This window comes from Pelobates fuscus, chromosome 6 (genome assembly GCF_036172605.1).
Source record: "Pelobates fuscus isolate aPelFus1 chromosome 6, aPelFus1.pri, whole genome shotgun sequence".
NCBI lineage: Eukaryota > Metazoa > Chordata > Amphibia > Anura > Pelobatidae > Pelobates > Pelobates fuscus.
The window spans coordinates 227684583-227706873 of record NC_086322.1 but is presented as its reverse complement, the minus strand read 5'-3'; the positions used below and the strand labels follow the sequence as shown (position 1 = coordinate 227706873).

The following is a 22291-nucleotide window of genomic DNA, read 5'->3' as shown; positions in this document are numbered from 1 at the left end:
GCACCAGCAACGCTTGCCAGGCGCAGAGAGTGGAAACCTATAGCTGATCTAGTCAGAGCCAAGGGGCTGAATTTCGCCTGGGGACACCCCTTCAAAATGCTTGTGTTTAACGGGCCTCGCCCAACCGTGCTCCTGCCCTCGGCGGACCCCAGAGCCTTCCTGAGGGACCTAGGAATTGAGATCCCGGCAGACTTTCACCTCCCCCAGAGGGGTATCCAAGCGCTAGGACTGTTACCCAGGGAAGGGGAAGCACTAGACGGCATTGCACCTTAACGCATGCTAACGGACACTAACCGACCCCCTCCCACCACATCGCCTCCATTGTTTATTCAAACGACCGAAACCCCCCCATGTGGCTCCCCAATTCAGCATTACATACAAAGTTGTTTTATACGGGGTAAATAACCAGAGACTTCCTGAAGATCAACTGCTACCCAAGCTACCCCACCACGACCTACAAAGCAAATTTATCACACTGGCCGGAGCCGGATTTTAACATGCTCCACCATTGGGGTACGTATTGACTTTATTTATACAAGAATGGACATAAGAGCAGCAACAAAGATGCCCCCCACCGGTTTTTTTCTCCCTTCTTCTTATTTTTTGCTGTAAATATGTGTTTGGAAACCTTAAGAAACGACAACTCGGATGAAGAAAGTAGTGAGGGTACAAGGAAAGAAAAGGAAAGAGACAATTCCCTAAAAGCGCCTCTCCTCGGCACTCTCCGAACACCGCCCAAGAAAGAACCATCTAAGGACGAAGCTGACCGCCATGGGTCGATGACACAGGGCGCAAAGACTTTGCCTATGCCTACCACGAACTGAGGCGCTCAAAGGCGGTGTATTGAACGTAAAGAAACACGAGCCTATACCTGCAGTATCGACAGATGGACGGAGAGCACCACCTGACCATATACTCCCTGATGACTATGGCCCCTGCCGGAGTGTAATACGGACTATTATATCCACCTCACATCCAACTAGACACGCAAGTTTCATCCTGTGTTGTATATTTATGTGTATTTATGTCTACTTCCATATTAACGGGGGGAGAGGGAGCAGTTCAGGCGAGCGGTAGGGTCAGTGGGCCCAGGGAAAGGATCACCAGCCACACACCCCCTCACCCCCACCCCACCCACATCGGAAACAGTATACCATCAAGACCAAGTAGATAGGGCCACCCACCTTAAGGGGACATAAGAACCGGCAGTGCCGGATAGTAATCGACATAACACTGTGCGGAAGAATCATCCCCTCATTATTTCAGGTCACGCCAGTAAGCTTGGGTTGGAGGGTAGCTTGGGTAGTCACAAGCGGGAATCCCACATATATCATACCCCTATGTAAAACACTCAGTGGGGTCGAACAGGGACAGGAAGATTAGGCAGGCCAACAGGATGGGTAGGGGGCGGATGCACAAAATTTTGTATTTTTCTTATTTTTCTCACTCTCGTTCTAAGCCTGATTACGCCAAAACTTCTTGAGTTAATATTTGTTGCATATATTGTTGTTTATGCATGTTACACGTGACGGGACTCATAGACGAACTGACTTACGTACACAAGTATGACCAGGGAACGGGCGACGAATAACAGTACTACAAGGACCGACACCGGGGTGCTCGGCGATTGATTGCCCCCTCCGCGCTAACACTTGGTACCGCGGGGCGGGTAGTCACCCCCCGAAACACCCGGCACTAGTTGATAAGACCGGGGTTCTTTCCCGGACTTTTCTCCAACCCCCTCCCCCTCCCTCCTCAAGCTACCTTCCCCTACTCCCCCCCCCCCCCCCCCATCCTTCCACCTATCCACCCCCCATCCCTCCTTCCGGCCCGACCCCCGGGCTCGAGTCTGGTGGGCCCAACGGGTGATACCCGGGGAACAGCAGGGCTCGGGGGGGGGGCGCTCGGCGGCGGGGCATAGTCTTGCTGCACCAGCGACTCACGGTAACCTCAAAGGCTCCACAACATGACGACGCTAAAATTTACCTCCCTTAATGTAAACGGGTTAAACACACCGACCAAAAGACGCTTACTAATGAGGGAACTGAAACGACAAAAAACGGACATAGCTTTCGTGCAAGAATCCCACCTCCTGCGCTCAGCCCGGATCCAGTTGAAGGACCACATATACACTAGGGTGTATTCCTCTAGGGCCCTAGTAAAAAAGAATGGGGTAGAAATCCTCCTACACAAAAATTGCCCCTTTATAGTACAGTCGACAAAAGCGGACACGACGGGAAGATATATAATCGTCTCAGGGACGATCCATGCTACCACATACCACCTCATTAACATTTATGCACCCAATCAGCCGGACCCGGGTTTCTGGGACCAAATACAAGCTTTAATCCAGGCCCTGTCGCACGGCATCCTAATCCTGGGGGGCGACATGAACGCCACTCACTGCCCAACAGTGGACCGTAGCACCCCTACCGGGGGACAGAGGGCGCAAAGCACGAGGGGACAGGACAAACTCCTAACACAATTTATACAGCAGGCAACACTATTTGACCCCTGGAGGCTGCGGAACCCAGGAGTGAAAGATTACACGTTCTTCTCGGCCGCACACTCCACATACTCTCGCATTGACATGTTCCTGGTGAACCAAACCGGGATCCCGTGGGTGCAGACTACACATATTAACCTCATCACATGGTCGGATCATGCCGACATAGAACTCACCCTCAGGATCCCGGGACCTAAACCACCATGGAAATGGCGACTTAACAGCACACTCTTAAAAGACCCAGAGACAGAGACGCACCTTAGGGAGGAAATTTTGACATACTTTAGAGAGAACGACCACCCAGAGCTGACCCAATCCACGATATGGGCCGCACATAAGGCGGTACTGAGAGGTACCCTAATAAAAATAGCTACCCGCAGAAAGAAACAGAGAGCTGAAACCCTCTTCGGGCTCCAAAAGGCGCTGAGGGGGGCAGAGGCCAAACATAAACAAGACCCCACACCTCAGGGACTACACGACCTCAGGGAACTTCGACACAAAATCAGGTCAATAGCAGTAGAGGATCTGGGGAAAGACTTAGTTCGCAAAAAACGCTTCTACTACGAACGATCTAATAAGATGGACACCTTGCTAGCTAGGGCGCTGAACCCCAAGCCCACCTACCATACCATTTCGGCCATTAAAAATAAACAGGGTCAAATAACCCAACACCCAGCGGAGATTAATCAGATATTCACAGATTTCTTTGCAAACATTTACAACCATTCACCAACACTCAACAGCGACAACGCGGACCATATAAAAAAAGTAGCAGACTACGTAGCGAGGACTAACATGCCGAGACTGGCCCCGGAAGCTCTACACACCTTAGGGACCCCAATAGATGAGGAGGAAATCAGTAAGGCGATCACAGACCTTAAGGGCAACAAGGCCCCAGGACCAGACGGGTTTGACGGCGCATACTATAAGATCTTTAGGGACGCGTTGATGCCCAACCTAGTGAAAATGTACGCAGAATGGATGGAGGGTGGGTGCCCCAATACAGACATGCTCACGGCCGACATAGCGCTTATACCTAAACCAGGGAGAGACCCAACCGAACCCTCCAACTATAGGCCCATTTCCCTGATTAACTTTGACGTTAAGATCTTCGCGAAGATTTTGGCCACAAGACTTAACCAACTTCTGGGCATGCTAGTCCACCCGGACCAGGTCGGTTTTGTGCCAACAAGACAATTATATGAAAACACCAGGAGGGGGGCAGACATTATATGGTGGGCGGTGAGATCTCGAACGCCTTCTCTGATCCTTTCCCTGGACGCGGAGAAGGCGTTCGATAGAGTGCAATGGCACTACCTCTTTGCACTTCTCGAACAACTACGAATGCCAGAATCCTTCATAAAGGGCATTAAAGCCCTCTATGCCCAACCGAGGGCGCAAACCAAGGTGCCGGGAGCTACCCCGACCCCGTTCGCGACAACCAACGGCACGAGACAGGGCTGCCCCCTCTCCCCCCTACTCTTCGTCCTCTCGTTGGAGCCTCTCCTGCAGAGGATAAGAGAGGATGAGAACATCTCGGGTATACAGGTGGGAGGGGAGGAGTTCAAAGTCTCTGCATATGCGGACGACGTCCTGGTCACACTAACCAAACCTGCTCAATCCCTGCCTCGACTGGTGACAATACTGGAAGATTATGGAAGTGTCTCAGGCTACAAAATTAATCTAGATAAAACGGTAGCCATGCCTATAGAAATGGACAAGGCAGGGACGGACAACATAAAAAACACCTACCCCTTCAAACTCACACGATCAGACTTCAAATACCTTGGAGTAAAACTCACGGCAGACCCTGAGAAGCTGTACAGCGCCAATTACACGCCCACCATCCAGGCGCTCTGTAGGGACCTAGAAAAATGGCATGAGAGGCCCATATCGTGGATTGGTAGGATGCATGCAGTCAAAATGACGCTGCTCCCACGTATTTTGTTCCTATTTCAAGCCCTCCCAACTAAAGTCACCAAACAAAACCTACAAGTACTACAAACACACATAGACAACTTCATCTGGGCACAAAAAAGACACAGGATAGCTAGACAGACTCTATACCGACCTAAAGCGAGGGGTGGACTGGGACTCCCGAACCTCTATTATTACTACCTCGCAGCCCAACTGGCCCAGATAGTAGCATGGCATACACCAGAGGGCGCCCATAGATGGGTCGACCTCGAGACAAAACTAATGCACACTGACCTCCCTCAATTTTGGATATGGGTACCAAAACAGGACCGACCTTCACTGCAAACATCTTGTCCAGCGATCCTCAACTCCGTTAGGATCTGGGACTTAACAGCCACCAAATTCGCCCTGACACATACACCTTCACCGCTGACCCCGTACCTACGGAACAAAGCGTTTGGGCCCGGGCTGAGCGCACGAGACTTCAGGGGGCTGGAGAGCACAGGAATGCAAAGATATAAACATATGTACATAGGGGATTCCTTCAAATCCTTTGAAACCCTACAAACTACAGCACCCCTAACGACCAGGGACGTCTTCCGCCACATGCAGTTACGTGACTTTGCCAGACTCCCAAACATAAAGAAAGCAGCCCAGACCCCTATGACATTTTACGAACGACTATGCGATGCCGAAACAATCCAAAAAGGGATGATCACCACAATTTATGCTCAACTCAGTGCCCCAGACAGAGGAGCCGCAGACCCAAATTACATACACCAGTGGGAAACAGATTTAGGGGGAGCAATAGAAGGAGAGGACTGGGTTGACATATGGGAAGCAACAGCAAAGACGTCAATCTGTGTGTTACAGCAGGAGCAAGCATATAAGATGCTCATGAGGTGGTACACCACACCTGCTCAACTCTATAAAATGGGAAAAACAACGACAGACACATGTTGGAAGGGATGCGGTGGCAAAGGCACCTTTATCCACATGTGGTGGGAATGCCCAGAGGTGACTAAATTCTGGAAAAGTATCCAAACACTACTTCAAGAGGTCCTCGCACGACACATAGACCTAGATCCCTGGGCGATCCTACTATCCAGACCCTATGACTGCCTTTCTAAAAAAGAACAACAACTACTAAATAAACTTACGCTGGCGGCTAGAAGAGCACTGGCACAAAAATGGCTACAGCCCACGGTCCCCACTGACAACGACGTGATAGTCAAAATCAAAGACACTTATCTGATGGACAAACTGACTGCTCAGGTAAGACATACAGAAAAATCATTCCAAAAAATCTGGCAACCATGGGAGATTTATATCAATGAATAATCCCAAACTAACCGAGAGTCGCGGGCTGCGGCCCGGCGTGCTTCCGCCGGCCGGGCGCCCCAACAGGCACAATACCTCTACCTCCCACCACCTCCCCCCCCCCCCCCTCACCCGCAACTCCCAACCTACCCTATCCTACCCCCTTCCAGAACGACCGATCAGTACCTCAGAGGGCCTGACACACCAGACAAGTATGACTACCAAGACTGGGTAAAATAATGCACTAAGACGCAAAAGGCGAAAAGTAACTGTGTTAGTATACAGAGCACTACCTCGCAAACGCAGAAACTCCATGCCCACCAACAGATTGCCAGACCCAAATGAAGATAATTGGTAAACATGACATGAAATGTAGTACTGACCTTTAATAACCATGTTAATAGACACTTAGTTTTATTTTTTCTTTTATGGTATGTTTCATTTTTGATACTTGGGCTACCAACGCCCGGACTATAGAAAACCAGCGCCGAGCGGCATAACCCTTCATACTCATGTATAATGACACGATATACATCTTGCTAAACTACTGTATTACATGAACATGAAAGACCCCTGCGTGGGTCATCTACTGTATTTTTTTGATGCCGTTACGGATGCTGGAACAAAAATAAAGAATTTAAATAAAAAAACAAAGGGGAAGAAGGGGCCCACCATGAGGCCTGTGGCCTACTCACCATCCTAAAGGCCCAAACTACACTCCGTCCCCGTGACGAGCAGTACAAGGTGATGGACATCTGAGGGCGTGGCTCAAGCTCAAGCCGCGCGCATTCAGCCAGTTTTATAGGAAAGCATTCTCAATGCTTTCCTATGGAGGCTGGCATCTTCTCACTGTGAATATCACAGTGAGAAGTGCGGAAGCGCCTCTAGCGGCTGTCAATGAGACAGCCACTAGAGGCTGGATTAACCCACATGTAAACATAGCAGTTTCTCTGAAACTGCTATGTTTACAGCAGGCAGGGTTGATCCTAGATGGACCTGGCACCCAGGCCCCTTCATTGAGCTGAAGTGGTCTGGGTGCCTATAGTGGTCCTTTAACAACCGCTGACGTACCATGTACGTCCGCGGCCAATATGAGCGCTGGAAACAATCATGATCGCTTCCAGCTGCTCTAAGTGTACTGTAGCGATGCCTCAATGTCGAGGCATCTTGCAATACCTCACTGCCGGGCCACCCCAGAGCGATCACTTCCAGGTTGCCCCACGTCGTTCACGGCAGTGTAGTGCAGAGCATCAGAAGCCATCAGGCAGGCTTCCGATACTCTGCCTGTATACTGAGTGCCTTGAGGGCCCTCTCCTCAATATTAACCCCCTCCCATTCACTTACCCTATCGCCGCCGTTCCCCCACCGGCGATCGGTCTTCTCCATCTGAGGGGGACTGTCTGATAGACCAGACAGTCCCTCCTCTGCAAATTAGGGCTACTTGTACTTATAGCCCTATAACTTGCAAAAAAAAAATAAGACCATTTTACCATTGAGTATTTCTAAACTCACGACAAAATTTAGAAACTATTTAGCATGGGTGTTTTTTGGCGGTTGTAGATGGGTAACAGATTTTGGGGGTCAAAGTTCGTAAAAATGTGTTTTTTAAAAAATTTTCATCATATTTTATAATTTTTGTTATAGTAAATTATGTGATATGATGAAAAATTGGTATCTTTAGAAAGACCATTTAATGGCGAGAAAAATGGTATATAATATGTGTGGGTACAGTAAATGAGTAAGAGGAAAATTACAGCTAAACACAAACACCGCTGAAATGTAAAAACAGCCCTGGTCCCAAACTGTAAGAAAATTGAAAAGCGGTCTGGTCACTAAGGGGTTAATTAAGGCCATGCATCTAATTAATTTAGGAAATGTAAAAGTAAAACATTACAAGCAGAATAATAAAACGGGCACAAATAATTGACTCGTGTCACTCTGAATAATCATATATATCTCTCTTTATTTCTGGGTGTATCTCGAGCTGCAGTTTGATTGTGTGAGAAATGTGTGAACGGCCGGCCGTGATGTCAGACAGTGTGTTTTTATTGCGCTGTTATCCCCAGCAGGAGAGATTTGAAAGCATGACTAAATTTTTACTGCAGTATTCAAAGCCCTGTTTGAGAGCACCTGGTCATACAACCCAGCTGCTGTTTGTGACCTCTCTGGAAATTGACAATATGTGAGGTGACGTGAATCTACTGTAAATTATCTAATAGAATCTTAGTGTCTTAGTTGGAAAAAAACTGTTTCAATTTTATATGCATGGTAATTAGTGATGTCGCGAACATTAAATTTTCTGTTCGCGAACGGCGAACGCGAACTTCTGCAAATGTTCGCGAACGGGCGAACCTGGCGAACCGCCATAGACTTCAATAGGCAGGCGAATTTAAAAACCCAATAATTTATTGAACACAAATTACAAATTATACCTAAAACAGAAAAGTGGCGATATTTTGGTGGACTTTTTCTGTTTTAAGTATAATTTGTAATTTGTGTTCAATAAATTATATCCTTTATGTGATCCTGCATCCTGGGTCCTTTGGAGATATCACTTTTGACACAACAGGAAGTATCCTGGTTTCAGCAGATATCCACCATCACAGATGCTTTTCTCCGCTTTATAGTCTGTCAGCTTTTAAAGTGACTCAGCTACATGTGAGTTTGACCAATAATATGGTGTTTTAATATTAGTTTTTACTATATTATCCTATGGTCTTTTATCTAATTTTTTAGGAATATTTCCTATGAATTATTGGTAAATGTTATGATTATTGAGTGCTCTCATCATTTTATATATTTCACTTTTGTTTCACTTTTATGTGTGTTGAGTGGTGCACATAGTGAAAGTTTGGTGCTACTATCACCTATTTCCAACAATTGCTTATTTTATTTAACCATGTAACATAACTGACCATAATTTAGCCTACGTAGTGTACCAAGTGTTTGGATGACTGGAGTGCCCCTTTAAGAATATTTATAATTTCATTTATCTGACATATTTACTTTATAACGTTTTAAATGTGATACATATTTACAAATTCCTGCAATATTTTACATTTTTTGAGACATTCTTAAACTGCACTTTTAATTCAGGCCAATTTCTTATCATACAATTTTGGGTCTGTTTTATAGCAGTTTATACTTATGGGTTTCTAAAAATAGTATTTTGAAAATTCCAATCATTTTAAAACTCCTCTCAAAATGAATAAAATAAAATAATTTAAATGGAAAAGCCACTTTTCTGTTAATTACACTGACAAAATATATTTTTAAAAAAAAAAATTGAAATGTCCTATACCTTGTGAAATCTTTTTTACATTCCGTCTTTCTTTTAAATGTATGTTTAATAGTCAGGGCATACATTGCGTTGGAGGAAGAGAAGTGGTAGCGTTAATTCTGTGCAAAGTGCAGAGCATATAACAATGATTGACAGGCAATCAGAATGATGGCACTATGTTCCACACACAATGTTTATTTCCATACTTTTAATATTTTAAATATTCATTATTTTAATTTTCAGAACTAGCAAACACGTTTGTTAAATATGAGATAAATATACATCATATTAAAAGAACACTATAGGATCAGGAATACAAAATCATAAGAATTGATGATGCTAGAGACAGAGAATGGTCAAAGGGAAAGCCGAGGTCAAGGAAGCCAGAAAATACACAATACCGTTTACAAAAGCCAAGTCAGGGAAACCAGAATTCAGAATAACCAGGGAAAAGCCAAGATCAGGATACCAGGAAATCAGATTCACAATGATAAAGCATTCTCAGGAAACCAGGAACAGGACACCACGACAGGGCAAGGTACTGGGGTGAGCTAGGGATTTAAATATCACGCGGCGGGCCGGCAGCCGCGACACCCTGTTACGTCCCCCTCATCAGGCCTTTTTTAGTCGAATGTATCGCCCACTGTCAGTCCCTTCGGGATCCATCCCTAATTCATCTTAATAAAGGTGAGGTAATCTAGACTTTTTTGACCTAGGCGACTTCTCTTCTCAGTGACAATACCTCCTGCTGCACGGAAGGTCCTTTCTAACAGGACACTTGAAGCGGGGCAGGCCAGAAGTTCTATCGCAAATTGGGATAGCTCAGGCCACAGGTCAAGCCTGCACACCCAGTAGTCAAGGGGTTCATTGCTCCTCAGAGTGTCGATATCTGCAGTTAAGGCGAGGTAGTCTGCTACCTGTCGGTCGAGTCGTTCTCTGAGGGTGGACCCCGAAGGGCTGTGGCGATGGGTAGGACTTAAAAAGCTCCGCATGTCCTCCATCAACAACACGTCTGTAAAGCGTCCTGTCCTTGCCGGTGTGGTCGTGGGAGGAGGAGGATTACTTTCACCTCTTCCCCTGTTAGATTCCCGTTGTGCTGTGACATCACCCTTATACGCTGTGTAAAGCATACTTTTTAATTGATTTTGGAACTGCTGCATCCTTTCCGACTTGCCGTAATTCGGTAACATTTCAGGCACTTTCTGCTTATACCGGGGGTTTCCGTAGCGTGGACACACAGTACAGGTCGTTCTCCTTCAGCCTTTTTATACAAGGGTCCCTCAACAGGCACGACAGCATGAAAGACCCCATTTGCACAAGGTTGGATGCCGAGCTACTCATATCCTGTTCCTCTTCCTCAGTGATCTCTTTGAAGGTATGTTCTTCCCCCCAGCCACGTACAACACCACGGGTACCAGATAGGTGACAACGAGCACCCTGGGATGCCTGTTGTGGTTGGTCTTCCTCCTCCTCCTCAAAGCCACATTCCTCCTCTGACTCCTCTTCCTCACAATCCTCTTCCAGCGTTGCCGCAGGTCCAGCAAGCGATGCTGATAAGGCTGTTACTGGTGGTGATGGTGACCACAACTCTTCCTCTTCACGCTCATCTACGGCCTGATCCAGCACTCTTCGCAGGGCACGCTCCAGGAAGAAAACAAATGGTATGATGTCGCTGATGGTGCCTTCGGTGCGACTGACTAGGTTTGTCACCTCCTCAAAAGGACGCATGAGCCTACAGGCATTGCGCATGAGCGTCCAGTAACGTGGCAAAAAAATTCCCAGCTCCGCAGAAGCTGTCCTAGCACCCCAGTCATACAAATACTCGTTACGGGCTTTTTCTTGTTGGAGCAGGCAGTCGAACATTAGGAGTGTTGAATTCCAATGCGTCAGGCTGTCGCAAATCAAGCGCCTCGCTGGCATGTTGTTTCGCCGCTGGATATCGGAAAAGTGCGCCATGGCCATGTAGGAACGCCTGAAATGGCCACACACCTTCCTGGCCTGCTTAAGGACGTCCTGTAAGCCTGGGTACTTATGCACAAAGCGTTGTACGATCAGATTACACACATGTACCATGCACGGCACATGTGTCAATTTGCCCAAATGCAATGCCGCCAACAAATTTCTTCCGTTGTCACAAACCACTTTGCCGATCTCCAGTTGGTGCGGAGTCAGCCACTGATCCACCTGTGCGTTCAGGGCGGACAGGAGTGCTGGTCCGGTGTGACTCTCTGCTTTCAGGCAAGTCAACCCCAAGACGGCGTGACATTGCCGTATCCGGGATGTGGAACAGTACCTGGGAAGCTGGGGGGTGCCGTTGATGTGGAGCAAGACGCAGCAGCAGAAGAGCACTCAGCCGAGGAGGTTATGGAAGAGGATGGAGTAGGAGGAGTAGAGGAGGTGGCAGCAGGCCTGCCTGCAAGTCGTGGCGGTGTCACCAACTCCTCTGCAGAGCCATGCATTCCATGCTTGGCAGCCATCAGCAGGTTTACCCAATGCACAGTGTAGGTGATATACGTGCCCTGACCATGCTTTGCAGACCAGGTATCAGTGGTCAGATGGACCCTTGCCCCAACACTGTGTGCCAGACATGCCATTACTTCCTTTTGCACAATCGAGTACAGGTTGGGGATTGCCTTTTGTGCAAAGAAATTTCGGCCGGGTACCTTCCACTGCGGTGTCCCAATAGTTACAAATTTTTTGAACGCCTCAGACTCCACCAGCTTGTATGGTAAAAGCTGGCGGGCTAAGAGTTCAGTCAAGCCAGCTGTCAGACGCCGGGCAAGGGGGTGACTTTGTGACATTGGCTTCTTACGCTCAAACATGTCCTTGACAGACACCTGACTGTGGGCAGATGAGCAGGAACTGCTCAAGGCGAGAGACGGAGGATGGTTGAGAGGGGGCAAGGAGGACAGCAGTGGTTAACGTGGCTGAAGATGCTGGACCAGGAGGAGGATGGCGGCTTTGAGTTTGTGTGCTGCTTGTACTCATGTGTTGATCCCATAGGTGCTTGTGATGTGCGATCATGTGCCTTCGCAAAGCAGTTGTACCTAGGTGGGTGGTGGACTTCCCACGACTCAGTTTCTTTTGGCACAGGTTGCAAATTGCATCGCTGTTGTCAGAGTCAGACACACAAAAAAAATGCCACACTGCTGAGCTCTGCAATGACGGCATTCTGGTGGGCACAGTATACGCTGTGAGCCTGACACACACGCTGCCCGACAACTAACTGCTATTCAATCTATTACAGTCAAAATTGTATTTAAAAAAAAAAAAAAAAAAAAAAAAAATATACACTACTGTTACACCAGATGAGTTGCACTGGTGTGACACTGTGCCTTGGCAGGCCCTGAAACGCACACGCGTGAAGGAAACTGACTGCTATTATATTACAGTCAAAAAAGTTTTTGTTTTTTTTAAATGCAAGCTATTGGGACACCAGTGAGTGAGTGGTGGCACTGGGCAAGTGGGCACAGTATATGCTGTGAGCCTGACACACAGGCTGGCAGGCAGGCAACTGCAATTACATTACACAGAAAAAAAAAAACGCAGACTGATGTTCTAGCCCTAAAAAGGGCTTTTTGGGGTGCTGTCCTTACAGCAGAGATCAGATGAGTCCTTCAGGACTGTATTGGACACTGAATACACTAGCCTAGTTATCAATTTCCCTATCAAATCAGCAGCAGCTACACTGTCCCTCCTCTCACTAAGAATGCAGCTTCACAATGAATGTAAAATGGATGCTGTCCAGGAGGTGGGAGGGTCTGTGAGGCATGGTCTGCTGCTGATTGGCTGGAATGTGTCTGCTGACTGTGAGGTACAGGGTCAAAGTTTACTCAATTATGACGAATAGGGGGCGGACCGAAGAGCGCATGTGTTTGCCATCCGTGGCGAACGCGAACAAGCGATATTCGCCAGGAACTATTCGCCAGTGAACAGTTCGGGACATCACTACAAATATGTACATTATGAATATTGTGATTTTTAAAGGGTGCATAAGGATATTATGGTTACGAAGTGCTTTGAGTATTGGCAAATATCCATGTTTATGCAATATGTCAAATTAAATATTGCATTTTCACTACTTGATGCTAGATTATAATGGCTATCCCTACTACAATGATCATTTTTAGATTACAAATTCCTGCAAACTATATTGTTACCTATTTTAGGCACTTGTTAATACAATTTATGGCCAGTTAAAAAGTAAAGCATGTATTTCACGCTAATAAATGAGTTTAAGCATGAATTCGGCTAACTCATGCTAATCTTGGATAAACATATGCTCCACCTATGCTGTTACCTAACAATCTATTTACTTACTACAATTTTAAGGTCATGTAAAATATATAAAGGCAAACATGTCAGATCTACATGATAGTCTACTAAGAATTCAGAAAAAAAAAAGTCGATGACAAGTAAACTTGTTCTTGCTTCTCGGAAACGCTTTCTATTGTCTTTTTAAAAAGATATATTTGAGTTCACATTAAATATCCCAATTTTATCATCTATACAGTATTATGGGGAAATCATGAGCAAATATGGAATTATTTAAGTATTTGTTTTACAAAAGTGACTTGCTGTATGTATTATATTTCATGTCCTATTAACAAAACATTGCCCTAGAGCAGGCATAGGCAACCTTCGGCACTCCAGATGTTTTGGACTGCACCTCCCTTGATGCTTTGCCAGCATTATGGGGGGTGTAGTCCACAACATCTGGAGGGCCGAAGATTGCCTTTCCCTGCCCCAGAGGATTACCTAAAGCAGCCCCGGGGAAATAACTCTCTGTCTTTATATTTCCTGGTAAGACCCCCAATCTTAAATTAATCTCATTCTCAGTCCGTGGATGGCACCATAACATATATGTGTCCTCAACCCTAACATGGCATCTTAGAGGAACACTACTACAATACTGTATTTCTGACACTATATCGTCCCTCTACCCTAAAGTTATTTTCTTCCTTCCACTTTGTTGGAAGTGTTAAAAAAACCTTTAAACACCTATCTCTTTCTAGCGCTGAGGACCCTCGTTGCTGGTTCCGTCTCCGTGTTTATAATGTTGGCAATGAGGATAACCTAATGCACGTGCGTGGCAAGTGCACGAATATTAGGCCTTCCCCATAGGAAAGCACTGAATCCATGCTATCCATCCTATGGGGGATATGAAGACACTGGACATCCTCATGCAAAGCATGGGGTCATCCAGGGTAATTTCACAGAGTTAAACTCTGTAAAAGGGTTGGAAGCCTCTATTGGCATTATCTTTGGAGGGTCACATGGGGTAGCGGGATCCTCCATTGACCCCAGTGTTTTACTCTTGCGCATACAGATGAAGCGCAATGAGCAGAAGGGTACCAACCGGATGAAGATTGCAGTGACCACGAGAGACATGTTCAGGTAAGTAAAATTCACCTTCCCCAGTACTCTGCGACCAGAGTTTCCAATCGGGGTCTTTCCAAAGTATGTAAAGATCCCAGATAGAGACACTTTAAATGAGATGTAATTCATTCAATGCTACCTGATATCTGAAATAAAAGCAGACCAGAATTTATCTTTAAAACATAATAGATATGTTAAAAAAAAAATAAGCATTGCAGTGAATAACTATTTTAAAACTAGCATGTTTTGTAAGTGGAAGTTGTTATCCGTTGTGTTGATTAAAGTACAGGGAAGGGCTGGCAACATTTGGCCCAGGCCCGGACTAACCATAGGGCACACCGGGCAAATGCACGGTGGGCCGCGGCGGCCATGGGCCGAGGCCAACAGGAGAGATCACAGGATCACTATCCGAGCGCCGGCCCTGCTGCATTCCATGACGGGCCAGTGGGGAGATCATAGATGTAGTTTATTGTGGCCGCCGGCAGGGAGGGAGACAGGAGAGGAACCCGGAGGAGCTCTAACTTGCAGCTCCGCCGGGTTCCCCTCGCGACATTCGCTCCGGGTCTTGCGAGAGTGAACTCTAGCCCCACAGGATAGAGTTCACTCCACTAGCACCACCAGGGATGGTAGCAGCATGACCCCCCCCCCCTCCCAGGCTAAAGGTAATAAGGAAGGGGTGATATAATCACACACACACTGCACCCCTGACACTCACAGCACCCTCACTCAAACACACTGCACCCCTGACACTCACAGCACCCTCACTCACACACACACACACTGCAGCCCCGAGACTCACAGCACCCTCACTCACACACACACTGCACCCCTGATACTCACAGCACCCTCACACACACACTGCACCCCTGACACTCACAGCACCCTCACACACACACACACACACACTGCACCCTCACACGCACATAGCACCCTCACTCAAACACAGTAACCATCACTCAGACACAGCACACACACTACACTCCTAACACACACACACGCACATCACCCTAACACACAAACACTGCACCCCTGACACTCACAGCGCCCTCATACACACATACACACACACACACACACACACACACTGCACCCCTGACACTCACAGCATCCTCACTCACACACACTGCACTTTCACACACAGCTTCCTCACATGCACATAGCACCCTCATGCAAACACAGCACCTATCACTCACACACAGCACACATACACACTGCGCCTCTGACACTCACAACATCCTCAAACACACACACACACTGCACCCCTGACACTCACAGCACACACACACACACTGCACCCCTGACACTCACAGCATCCTCACTCACACACAAACACACTTCACCCCTGGCACTCACAGCACCCTCACTCGCACACACTGCACCCCTGACACTCACAGCATCCTCACACACACACTACACCCCTTACACACACTGCACCATACTCCTTCCTGGCATTTTTGTCTCCTGGTATCCCATCTATGGAGGCACCAGAGACAAATTTCAAGCAAACACAGTGCAAGTATGTTATTAAATTTGCTTCCGCTGTGCAAAACAAATACAGGGTCTTTTTCTCATGCTAGAGCTCTTCAGCAGAGCTCTGCGCTTGGTAGGCCCTGGAAGAGCATTGAACCAAAATTGGTGATGACAAAACACACCCTATCCGGCCCGCCACCTTTTTAGTGGGCCGCTGTAATTTAAAAATGCACGGGACGGCCCTGATTTGGTCTGAGGGGAAAGTAATAATGAATGGCCACATATCTTAATGTAAATAGTCCTACACATGTAGAACATGTAGGACTATGACTTGCACACTTGCGTAGTAAGAAGGAGCATTCACAGAAATGTGTTCATTTTCTACGAGACGCAGACTCATTGCTACAAATAACCACTGAAGTGTGTTATGTATGTCACGATTGCTGTGTATTCTTACCCTGCAGACACTGACAAGAACACCAGGGATATCATACTCATTGTAGTTTGGTAGACAGTCCTGGGTCAGTCCTGGCCTGGAGTGAATTTAGAGCACACAATGCTGGACGAACAAAGGACTTGCACAAATTCAGGCTTCTTGTCTACTCCTGCACAGCTCTGCAAACAGACATCCCAACACACGTCTCATTATTTTAATTTTCAGAAGTTTGGTTTGTGGCTGCAGCCCACAACTCGCCTAAAGTCCTCCCGTTGTTGTTTTTTTAATCCCTTTTTATTGAACAATTTTTAAAGCATTATAAAGGTAACTCATACAATAAAGTAAAGATGCAGTAAACATATACAGGGGTGTGCAATTCTTTTTTTTTATTTTTTATTTGTATTTTATTTTTTTAACCACTTGTCTAAAGGACTAAAATGGTAGCCCAATCTACTTGTCCATCAGGATAATCTAATTGTCTTGACACAAAATAATGTCACTAACAAAGTCTGGGAAGGCCATGCCTGGAGCTGTGGATATTGTATATCTGCTAAACTCTTTTTTTCACAAATTAAATTGGAGTGGAAAAATGAAAGCAAAAATAACTATTCTGGAAATATTCTCTAGCTTTGCTATAGTTAGAAAAAGGGTATATTGCTTCAGTTGCCATTTGTATTTATTTTGCAAAACTAAAGTGTAGTTTTTCCCTTTGTCATACTGTGTGTTAGCTGCATATAATCAGTTTGTGTGCTGGCCGTATGTAATTTGTAATGTGTGTTGTGTGCTGGCTGTATGTAGTGTGTGTGTGTGCGCATTCTCTGCCTATATGTAATGCAGTGGTGTATCCTGGTTTTGTGCAGGACAAAACTCAGGCGCCCGCGCCACCCCCACCCAACCCTTCCCCCGCCTTCTAAATACACACACATTCACTGACAGATACGCATACACTAACAGACACACACACACACACTAACAGACACACACACACTAACAGACATACACACACACACACTAACAGACATACACACGCATACTAACAGACATACACATACACACACGCACACTAACAGACATATACACACACTAACAGACACACACACACACACACTAACAGACATACATACACACTCACATATTTAACACATATTTGTTTTTTAAATGTAACCCCCCCAGCCTCCTTACCTTTGGAAATGCTGGGGGCGGGGTTCTCTTCCTCCCTGGGGGTCCAGTGGCTGCTGGGCTGGGCGGGCGGCATTGGCGGGCGGGCGGCTGGCGAGGGAGCACTTCCCCTGAGCTGTCTACTCAGCTCCCTCGCACGTCGCAGAGTGAGGCTGGGAGACGGAATATGACTCCCAGCCTCACTCTGCGGCGCGCGAATAAGCTGAGCAGACAGGTCAGAGGAAGTGCTCCCTCGCCAGCCACCCACCAGCGCCGCCCGCCCAGCCCAGCATGTCAGTTAGCCGCCCTGGGCATTTGGGGGCGGCTTTTTTTGCCGCCCCCTGGAAAATGCCGCCCAAGGCAGATGCCTTGTTTGCCTCGCGGCTAAAATGTCCCTGATATAATGTGTGCATGTTTGTGTGCTGCCTGTATGTACTGTGTGTGTTTGTGTGTGCTGCCTGTATGTACTGTGTGTGTGATGTGTGCTGGCTATATTTACCCTGCGTGTTGTCTGTATGCACTGTGTGTGGTGTGTTGGTTGTATTTTTAAAGTAATGTGATTCAGATTTTTATTCTTTAAATCCTTGTCCTCACTAACCTACATACACTTTCTATGACACACAATCACTGACCCATACACTGTCATTCTGACATACACACTATTTGACCCATACACACACTCCATACTCACACACAATCTGACACACACTGAGCCATTCAGTAAAACTACATCTGACCAACATACAATACAGCACCAGTACATCACATTACCAGCAGCCTTCATGGCCAGCAGTCAGTCTGCAGCTTTTCCCCTTCCCTTTATATGACATCATTCTGTATCCTGGCGGCCATAAACTCTGTGCGTTGCGAGGAATTGCTGCAGCTTCTCGCCCCTTCTCATGCCTGTAGGTGTACTCTGGCCCCAGCCAGGTCTTGTCCACGGCGGACAGTCTTTTTACCGCACCAAAGCCCTCCCCCAATTTGCCAGAACTGCATGTCTTGGGTGTCATGCGATATAAATTCCACATCCCTGCGTATAGCGTAAAATTACTGTTTACACATTGTGCAACATCAAAGTACTGGAAAGTCAAATCACATTGATGGGAGAGAGTTGTGTCGTAACCTGTGCTGAGCACGACATGTGTCGTAATGTGCTGTCAAACCTCTTAGAGCAACATATGTAATAGCATTTCTTGCACTGCATTGGTAGATGGAAAAGAAAAAAGAAATGAGAAAATAAGGTTTAGAATAAAGTGGAAAGAAAGGAGGTTGAAGTGGGAAGACAAAAAGGAAGGAAAGTAAGACAGCTAGATCTGGGGAACAGCCAACCTCATCTCTGTGTGATGTCTTCCATTGTTGCCATAACTTTTGAAATTTTGAAAGGGTATCTGCTGCATTGTGGGCCATTCTTTATATATTTGGGTTGTGTTGACGCAATTGTCTTTCATGTTTCGTTCAGGATGAAGTTCTGGCCCGCCAACTTGTGGAACTGGGCTACCGAGGAAGTGGAGAGGTGCTGAAAAGAGAAGAGTTTGAAGCAAGGAAGGCAGCCGCAGAAGCTTCTCGGCTCTCCCAACGAACTCAACAAAAGTAAGCTCCAGATGTGTTTAGTAACCAGAGAGGCACATTCTTTGCAACTCCGCTTTATGATTAGAAACAGTTTTATTGGCATGCTGTTCAAGCAAGGACACTAGTTACAGGTCTGACATTCTACCATGGGACACATGTTGTGCAGATCAATTAGGGTGAGGGAGCTGGAAGATATCCGCTATGCAACCACATTTGACTGGAAGCTACTAATTTATGAAATGAGTATAAACATACAAAATATGCACGAACAACCAGTAGAGTATAATGAAAGCAAACTGACGATATATATTTTCTTAAAATGTACTCTGAAGAAAGGCATGTCCTGAAACAGATCAGGAATAATCATTGCCCAGATTATCCCATGTGTTTTCTTTGTGACACTAAGATCAAACTTACTTAGTAGTTTCCCTCTTTATGTTTGATCACCGAAACAGTTTTGCACCAATCATAAAAGCAGTAACATATTCAGCAACATGCATAGTTCCTTTCCAGAAGGCTCATTAAATCTTAGTCAGTTACATGACCGTGCCTGATAAAGCTTCAGGAAACTAAATCATATAAATAAAAAAATGTGTTATTTACAGAACTTATTTACTAAGTAGGAAGGAGTTTATTTCATTTCACTTACATTTTAAATAGTGATGTATATTTAAAGGATCACTATCTAAATATGCATTTTCTGGCATATATAGTAAGGAATGGTTGAACGCTAATGTGTTAAAGCCTCTTAAAGGGACACTATAGTCACCAGAACAACTACAGCTTATTGTATTTTTTCTGGTGAGTATAGTCAGTCCCTTCAGGCTTTTTGCAGTGAACACTGTATTTTGAGAGAAATGCAGTGTTTACATTAAAGTCTAGGGATAACTCCACTGGCCACTCCTCTGATGGCTACCCTCTGCATGCAGACACTGGAATTTCCTCATAGAGAAGCATTGATTCAATTAATCTCTGTGAGGAGATGCTGATTGACCAGGGCTGTGTATGACTTGTGCTGGCTCTGCCCCTGATCTGCCTCCTTGACAGTCTCAGCCAATCCTATGGGGAAGCATTGTAAGTGGCTCAGACCACCACTTCTTATGATGTCAGCAGGCAGGATCTGGAGCAGACAAGGGAAGAGGCAGGAGTTGCAGACATACATATAAGTAAGATTTTACTATATTTAGGAAGGCAAAGGGGATCAGGGGGGCTAGTTGGTGGTTTTAACACTATAGGGTTAGGAATACATGGTTTGTGTTACTTACCATATAGTTTTCCTTTTACTGTTGCTACCTTCTAATTATTACAGTTTATATTCCTGACTCATTTGGAAAAAAAATAGAAAAAAGCAATAGTATAACATGTTTACAACAAACACTACATAGAGCAAAGTATTGGGATACCTGACCATTGCACCAATAGGGACTTTTATGCAGGGCTGGGGCTCCACCGATGTTGTGACATCACAATGCCCAACCCATATGATCCGCCCATGTCATGACATCACATAAAATTGTCAGAAATTCTAAATGAATTTCATATTTAAGTACAAATAGCCAAACTGCAAACATAGCTGAATTGGAGATTTTTTTCCCAATTTGGCTAATTTGGTCTAAATTAGAAATTCACTCAAAATCCATTTTGAACTCCCAGAATTTCTCACTTTTATGAATAACGCTGTTAAAGCATAGTTCAAATTGTATGTTTCCTTATAGGAACACTCCAAGCACCATAACAACAACAGTATGAAGAGAGTTTAGTCCGTGTCAGTGATAGTCTGTGATCATAATCTGACAATCTCAGCCGATCACTGGCCGCCAGTTGAGAGAAATAGTATGTTTTATCCTTGTATATTAATGCATGGGTGTTATGGTAATTATTGTGTAGAAATTATATTCTGTATGTGTGTATGTGTGTGTGTGTGTGTATATATATGTGTGTATATATATATATATATATATATATATATATATATATATATATATATATATATATATATATATATATATATAAATCATATGAAGATAGCACTCCAGGGACTTCAAAATAGTGTGAAAAAAACCTTATCTTTTTATTCAGGCTTCTGCCAAGGTGAATCAACGTTTCAGTTCTCTAATGGAACACATATATGTGTGTGTGTGTGTATGTATGTATGTATGTATGTGCGTATATATATATATATATATATATATATAAAAAAAAAAAATCTCTCTTTAAATCTCTAATTTTTTGCTGTTTGCGTTCAACTGCAATTTGCATTTTACTAATTTATTGCACTGACGCATATTATATACCGTTTTTTAAAGGACAGAAAGGGCTTTAATTTGATGTAACATATATCTACATAAATGCTTATTTATTATAAAAAATACAGAAATTTTTTTTACAGTTTTTTGCAATAATAATGTGTGCAAAACTAGTGCAGGTTAAGTAAAGTAATTAAAAATTCATTTAGTTGTTCTGAATTACAGAATAGATAATGTGTCTGGGATTTTATGTTTTTTTTTTTGGTAGTTACAGGTCACAAAGCACAAGGAGTAAAATAAACTTTTAATGTGGAGCGATTTTAGAATTTGGTATGTTTGTCTTGTAAGCTTATTAGCCATAAAAGAAAACAAAATTGCCCCCAAAAAGTATATATTTATATATAGTAGACACCACATGCTATTTACCTAAAGTTGTTTTGACACTTTCTACGTAGCCATTTCACCGCCAACCTCTGCTAAATATTGGAGTAAAATTTTGTTTTTTTGGGGGGTTTGGCACACAAACTTATAACAAAGAACTTCTGATGTGTATTTTGTAAAGTTGGTGTGTGCTATTCATGTACAAAGTTTTATTTTGTGTTCAGTTACATCTGCTGAGTAAACTGACACCCCCATTGTATGTCTTTGGCACTATTTTGTGAAGCTACAGTGCCATATAGGAGACCTGTCCTTTTCAGTATTCACAGTAGAATTTTGAGAGACGGATTTAATGTGCCTATGCTTCCATTTGGGGTATTATAGTAGTTTGACTGTTCAAAAAAAAAAAAAACACAATGGCCCACCATTTGTAAAAGTAGACACTCCAGGGTATCTCATAAGGTGCATATTGTGCGTTAGCATGCCCCCGTTTTTTCACCAATATATGCCAAAGTATGTGGTAAAAAATAATTTGGGGCATTTTTTTACATACGGATTGCATTTTTGCTGGGCATTTTGTATATTTCATATGTGCCACTAAGTTAAAAAAACCCAAATTATGCTCAGCTACG

General features: G+C 44.9%; 1 protein-coding gene across 1 annotated transcript in view; it reads left to right on the top strand.

Annotated features, from left to right (window-relative positions):
• The window catches only part of CFAP299 (cilia and flagella associated protein 299), a 534984-nt gene that overhangs the window by 48285 nt on the left and 464408 nt on the right, over window positions 1–22291 (top strand). The window contains exon 2 of the mRNA XM_063425365.1: window positions 18926–19056. Within this exon, the coding sequence (XP_063281435.1) occupies window positions 18926–19056 (131 nt within the window). The remainder of the gene's footprint in view (window positions 1–18925; window positions 19057–22291) is intronic.